Source organism: Xyrauchen texanus, chromosome 5, assembly GCF_025860055.1.
Source record: "Xyrauchen texanus isolate HMW12.3.18 chromosome 5, RBS_HiC_50CHRs, whole genome shotgun sequence".
In the NCBI taxonomy this organism is placed as follows: Eukaryota; Metazoa; Chordata; class Actinopteri; order Cypriniformes; family Catostomidae; genus Xyrauchen; species Xyrauchen texanus.
In genome coordinates, this window is record NC_068280.1 from 25,458,382 (window position 1) to 25,468,994 (window position 10,613).

The window sequence follows — 10,613 nt, forward strand, 5'->3', positions numbered from 1 at the left end:
GTGTTGGGCGGCGTCTGTCGAGATGACTTTCGGCGAGATACAGCTCCCATTGTCACTCCCGCTGATACCATTCGGCCACTGTCCAGGGCTGCAGAGCTGAAATGCAGGTCTGAGTCACCTTGATGGGCTGGCGGCCTGTGGCCCAAGCCTGGCGAGGCAGCTGGTGTTTAGCCAATGCTGAAGCGAGCGATGTGCAGTAAACCCAGCTGAAGTACTGCTGCGGCTGAGGCCATGTAGCCTAGCACTCTCTGAAATTTCTTCAGAGGTGTGAGGCTGTTCATCTGAAATGACGCTGGCTAGTCGCTGCACACGGCTGCAGCTGTGTAGATAAGCGAGCCGTCATTGCCACTGAGTCTAGTTCTATTCCAAGGAAGGAAATTGCCTGACTGGGCTGTAGTGAGCTCTTGGTCCAATTGACTGCAAGGCCCAAACTGTTCAGATGACTGAGGAGAACTGTCCTGTGAGACAGAAGCTCCGTATGTGATTGTGCCAAAATCAGCCAATCGTCCAAATAGTTCAGAATTCGCAAACCCTGACTCCGCGGGGAGTGCGGCGCCAGCGTCCATGCGCTCGTGAAAGTACAGGGTGCTAAGGACAGGCGAGCGGAAGGGCGGTGTATTGATAAACCTGGCCGTCGAGGCGAATCTCAAGAATGGCCTGTGACGGGGATTTATCTGAATCTGAAAGTATGCATTTTTCAGATTGAGAGAAATAAACCAGTCCCCTGGCGCACATGTCGTGAGGAGTTTCCTGATTGTAAGCATTTTGAGCGGTCTTTTTGCAAGCGCTTTGTTCAAAACCCTGAGATCTAATATTGGTCTGAGGCCGCCGTCTTTCTTGGGGACAAGAAAATAACGGCTGTAAAACCCTGACTTCGCTCAGGGGAGGCACTCTCTCTATGGCCCTTTTGCACAGAAGGTTTGCTATTTCTGAGCGAAGCATGCACGCTGCTTCCGTGTTCACAGTAGTTTCGAGCAGCTCTGAAGCAAGGAGGGCGGCGATCGAACTGTAGCAAATAGCCCTGTTGTATTGTGCTTAACACCCATTCGGATATCCCTGGAATATCTTCCCACGCTTTGAAGCGTAATGTTAGAGGGTGAATGGCCAAATCGCTCTGATTGCCGCACACAGCGGCTGAACAGAATGTGTGGCGGCTTACTGTGCTTATGCTGGACTGCTCGCGAGACAGCATGGACGAAGCTGTTCTGTGAGTGACTTCCGATTGATGTGAATGGGGAAAGAGTCACGTCTGTTAAGTGATGCGCAAGCATAACCACGAGCGCGGGACTTACATACAGAGAAGTGTTTGCTGGCCGTGTGACAGAGCAGGCAGAGAATGGCAGCGCGCGTATTCATGAGCGCATTTATTGACTCTAACACTTCGAGTGGTTCAGTAACAGCTTTTGAGTGTGCTCTGATGGGGACACGGAGCGTGTAATGCTTGTGTGTAGAGGTGAACACTAGATTGTGGGCACATTTTCTACACATAAGGCTGGTCGTGTGACAGAGCGGCCAGAGAATGAGCGCCGCACGGATTCGATGAGTGCGTTTATTAACCCTAACACTCGGCGGGTCGTAACCGCTTTATGTGAGTGTGCTCTGATAGGGACTGTGTGTAGGGGTGAACACTGGATTGTGGGCACATTTTCTACACATAAGGCTTTATTTTGAGTCGCCGTGGAAACGGCGTTTGAGTGCAGAGCAAGCGGGTAATATCACCGGCTTATTGGCTGCTGAATCCACCACTGCAGTAGCCTGAGAGAAGGGGACTGACAGGGGCGTCTGGGACTTACATACAGCTGGCCGTGTGACAGAGCGGGCAGAGGAGAGGCGTCTGCGGGCTCGTGGGGCGTTTATTAACTCTAACACTCAAGCGGTCGTAACAGCTTATGTGAGTGTGCTCTGATAGGGACACGGGATGTGTAGGGGTGAGCACTGGATTGTGGGCACATTTTCTACACATAAGGCATGTTTACTCTTTACAAGATTTCTTTGGGTCGCCGTGAAAGCGGCGTTTGAGTGCTGAGCAAGCGGGTAGTATCACCGGCTTGTTGGCTGCTGAATCCACCACTGCAGTAGCCTGAGAGAAGGGGACTGACAGGGGCTGAAGCTTTGACGGTGGTCCGGCCGTGGCGGGACTGAGCCGTCGTTTTCTCAACAACGCTAGGAGGACTTCGGTTGCTCAGGTTTCAGTACAATCTTAGGCCGAGGCCCGCGGGCGGCGGTCTGCGGTCTGCGGCGGCTGTCTGAGCGCTGATCGAGGGCTGCCGCCCTGTCGACGCTGAGAAGTCTGGCTTGTTGAGCTGGGTGCTGTGAAGAGGCTCGTGCAGGAGGCTGGTCACGTGGGCGACCTGCAGAGGAGCTAAGCTGACGAGGCAGAAAGAGATTCATGGCTTGGGCTTCGGAACGGTCAACAATGCCACTCACCGCGGAACCGAAGAGACCGGACAGAGAGAGCGGCGTAGTGCGTTCAGCTTCTCCCATGTCGGCTAGTCAGATCTGAAACAGCCTCTGTCTGTAAGGCGGCCATGGAATGCAGAGCAGATATGGCTTGGCCGGCGGCGGTATAGGCGCGGCCAACACAGGCGGAAGTAGTTCTGCAGGCCTTAGACGGGAGCACCAGCTTAGACCACCATCTCGCGGAGGGCGGGCAAAGGTGCGGCGTGGAGTCTGTTGGGAGCCTGCTCAGGGGCGGTGACCACTCGAGCCCGAGGCGGTCGACGGCCTGTGTGAGGAGGCGTTAGTTCCCCTCGACTCCGGCGCTGGTCCTGCTGGATTCCTTGGCCGAGGAGGAGGCGTGTGAGCCTGACCACTCCTCGCTGTCCGAAGCCATGATGGAACAGCCCTTATCCTACGCTTCTTCGTCCGAGATGGCAGCAGAGCAGCCGCTCGGCGGCAACTGCGCGTCCCGGTGGGCGGGAGGGTGAAGGCGATGCTCGAGGGAGGGGCTCGGCGAGGCAATCGCTTCTACCACTGGTTCCGGCAGCCTTTGAGAGCGGCGCTTTTACTGCGCAGCTGAATGGAAGGCGCGCGCGGCTTCGGTCCAGAGCGCCGAGTCGAGCCCGCAGGGTCGACATCGAAGCTCCTCGCAGAGATCGCATCCGCCTTCAGCGAGGGCGAGCTCTGCATGCCCCAGTCCCAGGCAGAGAGCGCAGATGGCGTGGCGGTCTCCGGTGCTGAGAGGGCGCGGCATGAGGCGCAAGTGGAGCGAGGCATCTTTAAAAAGACGCTCGTACTCTTTTGTGAAGTTCATAAGAACTAGCTTGCTTTAAAAAGGATACGCCGCCGGATGGCGTAGCTCGCAGGACGGCTGAAGGTGGCGAAGACGGCCGGCTTCTTCGAGCGCTGTCCACGCTTGCTTGATGCCCCTCGAACGGCGACGCGGCCTCCAGTTCAGAGATGCGAAGAGCTTCGCTGAAGAGATGAAAATCAGGGTTCCAGCCTACGAACTACGCTTATATGCACTCTAGTCACGCCCATTTTGGCGGGCTTTGATGCAGTGAGCGCACGGACGCCTCTCATTGGATGTGAGTTCGCCCAAGCTCGTCTATAGGCTGCAGCAGTTGCCGCAGAGCAACCTATGAGCTCGCTAGCTAGCCCACTCAAGGTCTGCAGCTGCCGCACTGCGTTGACAATGGATACAAAAATTAAGGATAATTTTTTGGCTTCAATATCTCAGAAAAGATGAATCTTTCCCGTAGCGTAAGCTAGCTTACGCAATACGAGAGAACCTCTCGTAAGAGAACGAGCTGCTGATAGTGAAGCACCTTGTGTTATTCAAGTCTCCTGTCTGGGAACATTTCTTTTTGCAGTCAATTACAACAGTGATGGTCAAAACAAAGCAGGCACTGTATGTAGAGATTGCTCGACATGAGTGCCGTATACTGGTAATACATCGATTTTATGATTAATCATGTATGCCGATATCACCCAGCGATGGCTTGCGTCACACAGAGCCGCAGGTGAGCTGAAACTGCACACGCTCCATTCCATTTTAAGCAGGTTAATGTTAATTCAGACAAACATGAAACAATAACTGAAATGCTTATGTGTTCATTGCCATGAATGTATGCTGCCATACTTTGTTGATGAAGATGTGGGATTTCAGCTTCTGATTAAAACACTCGAGCCGCAACATCCCAGACCCTTTTCGAAATCCATAATAATAGTATGGTTCCTTCTATAGTGATATACAGCTTCCAAATTTTGAAAATATTTGAGTTGAGTTTGAAATGCACTTTGTTGATGCATGTAGCATAATAGTCCAGGTATTAAGTTAAAATATTGTTTTAGTAATTAAAGAATTTTTTATTTTTTTTTATAGTTCAGGTGCTTAAAGAAAATGAACCATGGTTTTACTATAGTAATATTGTAGTAATCATGACTGAAGTTACCATGACCACTTTCACCAGGGTTTTCTTAGCAGATATCATGGTTTTGATAAAATTAACCATGGTTTTACTACAGTAATACTGTAGTTTTCATATAGTAACCATGGTTTTACTGTATTATATAACCATGACAGTAACCATGTTGATTTTGTGGTTACTATGATTTTACTACTAATACCATGATTCAAATGTGGTTACTGTAACAAAATATATATATATAATTTTTTTTTTTTTTTTTAATATTTTCTTCTGAACATGGCAAATACCAAAACCGTGATCCGAAACGTGAGAAATTTGAACCATTACAACCCTACCACATACATTAATGGCTTGGCTAAAAAAATAAATATTTTATTTAAAATTTTCACAATTATCGTTCATGAAAAAAGGTTTACTGAACACACATTGTCGTTGTCCTTTTGTCCACAAGGTATTCTCAAAATGGAACCTGCCTTAAACCAGTTGCATATGTTTAATGTGAACAATTATGGGATCATCCCTGAAAGAATCACAAAAATGTATTGTAATTTAAGAGGGTTTTGAACTAGGTGTTTGAAACCAGCTTAAAGCACTGCTTGAGAACCACACATTTTTGTAATAAGACTTAACTCAAAACCTCATAGTTACTTAAAAATGTTCCCTTTTGACAACTAGCCCTGGTCTCCCTATATCAAAACAATCTTGTTTCAGTAATTATATCCTTTTTGAAAAGTAATTGAAATATTTCACATAGAACTGACAATCTAAGGTCAATTACTAGATCACACTTATTAAACATCATTGGGGTAGGACTGGGAAAGGCAGAAACACAGGACGAAAAGAGAAACAAACTACGTCAAGTGGTTTTTATTATCATTTCAACCATATACAATTAGTACAGTACACAGCGAAACGAGACAACGTTCCTCCAGGACCATGGTGCTACATAAAACAACATTGGACAGAACCACATGAGACTACAGACTAAATAACATACCCATACCTTGTGATTAATAATGACTAATGATTAATAAGGTTATGTAGTGCAGGGGTGTGAAACTCATTTTAGATTGGAAGGCCAGATTGGATTCAAGTCACCTTCTGCTGGCCGAATTGTTTGATTTGTTAAAGGGATAATTCATCCAAAAATAAATTCTCTCCATTTGCTCATGCCATCCTATTTATGTATGACTTTCTTCCGCAGGACACAGATTTTTAGAAGAAAATCTCAGCTATGTAGGTCCATACAATGCAAGTGAATGGTGACCAAAGCTTTTATGCTGCCTTTTTTAAAATATTTTTTTTTTTTTTTTTTTTATAGCTTCAAAGTAATCTATATGACTCATGTGGTTTAATCCATGTCTCAAGTGACCGAATCGATTTTGGGTGAGAACAGCCCATTGTCATTGCAGTATCTAGGCGCATTCATGATTTCAAGCTCGATTACACTTCCTAGTGCTTGACGCATGCGTAGAGCGCTAAATGACGAGTAAATGATTGGAGGATTTAAGTTTTTGGAGGAATTATTGCTTTAAAACTGTATGTATCCATGAATCGAGAGTGGATGCACCGACCATATTATTTGAGTTAATAAAGTCCTGAATCCATGCCACCACAGTAGATCTGCTCCTGCATTTTATAAATAATTTGTAGGAACATTCAGGAAATTGTTGTATGTTCAAATTTAAGATTCTATGAACATCTTTATAAATGAGGCCCCTTGTTTTTTAGGTTTGACGAAATCAATAGTTGCTTAATTGATCCACTTGTTTTCTCTTTCTTTCCCACTGTCTTGCGTGAAATGGACCTGTGTTCTGGACAACCAACAGAGGAGAATAGTATCTTCAGTAGTGTACCCTTGGGCTTTTACATTCTGGGTAGCATGTTTATGTTAATTGGAGCAAAGTTCATTGCAGGTCAGTGTGCTCACGGAGAGAGTGACTGAGCATGTGGGAGTGACTGAGAAAAAGCGAATGAGATAGATGCATGTTTTTGGATGTTTGTTCTGCTACAAGTTCATAGTCCTGAGAACGAGTGATGAAAACTGTTTCATGTAGGGATGTGCCAGTATGGTCAACTAATCGACTAGTTGTCTAACAACTGACTGGTCGTTAAGTGAGGTCGACTACTAACAATATTTTTAGTGGTGCTGGTTAAATGGGAGATGCAAATCCCATTATAATTGAGAGATTAAACTTCTTTGAGCTTTTTTGTGTGATGATAACTTATAAGTGAATAATAGTCAGCACAGTAAAACCCTCTGCAAGAAGTTTCATCTCTTTTAATGCTTTTAGGTATAGTCTTTTTATGTGCTGTTGTTACAACAAAGCAGAATCAACATAACTGTTAAACGTTAAATCCTCTGTGTAATATTCCCATATTTATGAGGCGCTGTGGAGAGATTAAAGTATTTAGCTGATTCTGTCTGACACTGCTTAAATACTTGATAGTAATAAATAGAAAATAAAGGTTTAAACTGCTTGATGTCGTGAACTTAATATGTACTTGATATTATCTTGCAGTTCTGTTCTTTTCTATGTGCAGTGAGGATTGCCCTGAAGCACTCTGCTTTGAAGCACGTCATTCTGTGTTCAGGATGCACATAAGCAATTTTGTGCTAATTAGTATTGTGCTCTTTCTTTTTTATAAATTTTTTTTATCGTTTTGTGCAAAAACATGTTAGTTATTTAGCCTTTTTATTTGTTGAATGACCATCAGTCACCATGTTGAAGTGCTGCACTTTGCATCCGTATGCCCCTCTAAAAGGCATCTGAACTTCATGTGAACAACATAATTTAATTGTTCATTTATTAACTACGTTCAACCAACCAACCTTTTGATGATGAAAACTGGTAGTTTTGCACATCCCTACTGACATTTTGTTTGACGTCTTCAAGTGTGAATTAATTAAATAAAATTGCATTTCAATTTATGTGGGCCTAATAAGGAGAAAATAATTAAACATCCTGTTCATGTGTAATGGGAAATACCCATGGCACTCTAAAATTTAATTCAACAATATCCATCTTTTGATCAATTGAAAGGTGCTTGTTTACTGGTAGCTTTAAATATGAAGCTTTTTTTGGTAAATTTTCAAAAACATAGTCTAGATACCTGTTCTAAGGATCTCCCTGTCTGTCCCAAACTTGCTATTATTGTCACAGCCATCTATTAAGTGTTAGTTTCCACGGTTTCATAGTTTCCATTTTTCTAAAAGTCTCTTCACAGCGCTTCACTTTTTCCACATTTTGTTATGTTACAGCCTTATTCCAAAATGGATTACATTCATTATTTTCCTCAAAATTCTACAAACAATACACCATAATGACAACGTGAAAGAAGTTTGTTTGAAATCTTAGCAAATTTGTTAAAAAATTAAAAAAATCACAGCCTTTGCCATGACACTAAAAATTGAGCTCAGGTGCATCCTGTTTCCACTGATCATCCTTGAGATGTTTCTACAACTTGAAGTCCACCTGTGGTAAATTAAGTTGATTTTGACATGATTTGGAAAGGCACACGCCTGTCTATATAAGGGTAGAGTGGCCAGACGGAAGCCACTCTTCAGTAAAAGGCACATGACAGCCCACCTGGAGTTTGCCAAAAGGCACCTGAAGGACTCTCAGACCATGAGAAACTAAATTCTCTGGTCTGATGAAACAAAGATTGAACTCTTTGGCCTGAATGGCAAGCATCATGTTTGGAGGAAACCAGGCACTGCTCATCACCTGACCAATACCATCCCTACAGTGAAGCATGGTGGTGGCAGCATCATGCTGTGGGGATGTTTTTCAGCGGCAGGAACTGGGAGACTAGTCAGGATCAAGGGAAAGGTGAATGCAGCAATGTACAGAGACATCCTTGATAAAAACCTGCTTCAGAGCGCTCTGAACTGTCGCCCCAGTCTACGGTACATATTCCAACAGGACAACAACCCTAAGCACACAGCCAAGATAACAAAGGAGTGGCTACAGGACAACTCTGTGAATATCCTTGAGTGGCCCATCCAGAGCCCAGACTTGAACCTGATTGAACATCTCTGGAGAGATCTGAAAATGGCTGTACACTGATGCTCCCCATCCAACCTGATGGAGCTTGAGAGGTCCTGCAAAGAAGATTGGGAGAAATTGCCCCAAAATAGGTGTGCCAAGCTTGTAGCATCATACAAAAAAAGACTTGAGGCTGTAATTCGTGCCAAAGGTGCTTCAATAAAGTATTGAGCAAAGGCTGTGAATACTTACATGTGATTTTTTTTTTTTTAAATACATTTGCAAAAATTTCAAACAAACTTCTTTCACGTTATCATTAAGGGGTATTGTTTGTAGAATTTTGAGGAAAATAATGCATTTAATCCATTTTGGAATATGGCTGTAACGTAACAAAATATGGAAAAAGTGAAGCGCTGTGAATACTTTCCGGGTGCACTATGTCCTCTTTGTTGTTCTAACTTGCAATGTTTTCCCCACAACAGGGCAAAAATAGACTTGAATCCCTCTGCAATTTGGAAGATGGGAGACAAAGTCTGAGGAACAAGAGGGCCGGCCCATGGCATGCTCTTCAAACTCAAGATGTAGTGGTCTTGACTATGCCCCCTTCTGAAGGCATTCCAACTGAAATAGAAGCCGGTAATGCTTAGAGCTGACATTGTTCCTCAAAATGATCCATGAAGAAATGTCTGGATAAGTAGCAGGAAGTTTATTTTTATTGACCATAATTGGTATCATCATCAATATTTATGTTATGTTGCTGAATCTGCAGAGCATATACTGTAGTCTACCTGGACTGTTCAACATAAGAACTCTTCACTTGTTGCAATGACACTCTTTTTCTTTGTCTGTACAGTAAATTCTTATGGAACTTGGTATTCTTATCATTGGTGGCAAGTGCTCTCATGTATGCTAATCACACTGTACTTGTGCGAGCATGGTGTTATTTTACAAGCTTATTAATATACTGTTAATTGTACAATTTAGGAATAACTCTTTAAAAATGCTCAGTAAACGACAGCTTTAGTGCACTTTTAAATGTGTTCTGCTGTTTTGTGTTTAAACAGCAACAGAATGGTACATTCTCATGTAAATAATGTCATGTTTTTTCCTCTAAATATTTCAATATTTTGTCAGTTGAATCACAAGATTTTGTTGACGATATACTTGACAAAAATACTGCATAGAAATTTGAGTCAAGTAACCAATCTAATACACTGTGGCCTTGCTGATAGAAGTTGCACTGCTGCGTAGATTCAGACACCAACATTTTTACTTCCATGACACTTGAGCCGTAAAGGGCAGTTTCTATAAGTCCAGGAAGAACCACTGACAACACTGAACCAACAAACTGTTTTGTCTTATTTTTGGTCTAGTCACTCTCTGAAATTGTGTATGTAAATTACTGTGCAGCAAAAGAAACATTGTTTTTATTTTTGTGCACTTCATCAAATGAATTCTCACAAGTATTTCCGTTCAGTAGCAGCAACTGATTCCTGATAAAAAAAAATTGATTCAAAAGGGAATATTTGGAACCTACTTTTCTCAAATACTTGACACTTGTGTACGTGAAATCACATAAGATGCAAGACAATGAAGAATATATAAATATTTGATTGGAAAAAAAAAAAAACGCTGAAGGATATATATAAAAATTTTTGTGAAAGCTTTTAAAAATGTGATTCCCAATTTAATAGGGCTATAAAATGATGCACATGTTTGCATTATAAAGAGCCAACCTTTATTGTGACCAGGACAATAATGTAACAAACAAATAGCCAGTATTAAACTTTTTAATTTTTATCATCTTTGTATATGGCTCTTTATTATTAAATGGGCAATAATTAGCATAAACGGAGATATCAGAAATACTTGTAAATTATCATTTGTATTGCAGATGTTGTTTTTATTATTATTATTATTATTATTAAAAGCTGTGACGTTTTCATTTTGAAGTGTCTGTCACATTTCATACTGTGTTGATCAAGCATTGATCTTGAATCTCTTTGATTTTTTTTTTATACTTATTTTCATCATTGCTTTGCCAGAAAATAATTCCTCCCTGAAGTATTTATTTTCAGAAAGTAGGCCGAGTTGTTGGGATCCATGTTCTTCACGAGCCAATTATAAAGTGTAGTGTCAAACTCCAAATGGGCTGTTTTAGGGACCGTCCTTAACAAGAAAACAATCGTAATTAAACAGTCCACTAAATCTCAATTTCATGAATCACACCTGGATTGTGAACTTGTAACCTTCG

The 10,613-nt window shown here is 42.7% G+C and overlaps 1 protein-coding gene across 2 annotated transcripts in view; it reads left to right on the top strand.

Annotated features, from left to right (window-relative positions):
- Nucleotides 1-10,159, top strand: part of gk (glycerol kinase) — a 40,325-nt gene extending 30,166 nt beyond the window's left edge. The window contains exons 19-20 of one of the 2 annotated variants that reach the window (XM_052127281.1): nt 6,200-6,286; nt 8,842-10,159. In XM_052127281.1, the coding sequence (XP_051983241.1) occupies nt 6,200-6,286; nt 8,842-8,852 (98 nt within the window). In that variant the 3' untranslated portion in view covers nt 8,853-10,159. The remainder of the gene's footprint in view (nt 1-6,199; nt 6,287-8,841) is intronic. The other variant, XM_052127282.1, reaches the window with a different exon arrangement.
- The last annotated feature ends 454 nt before the right edge of the window (nt 10,160-10,613 follow it).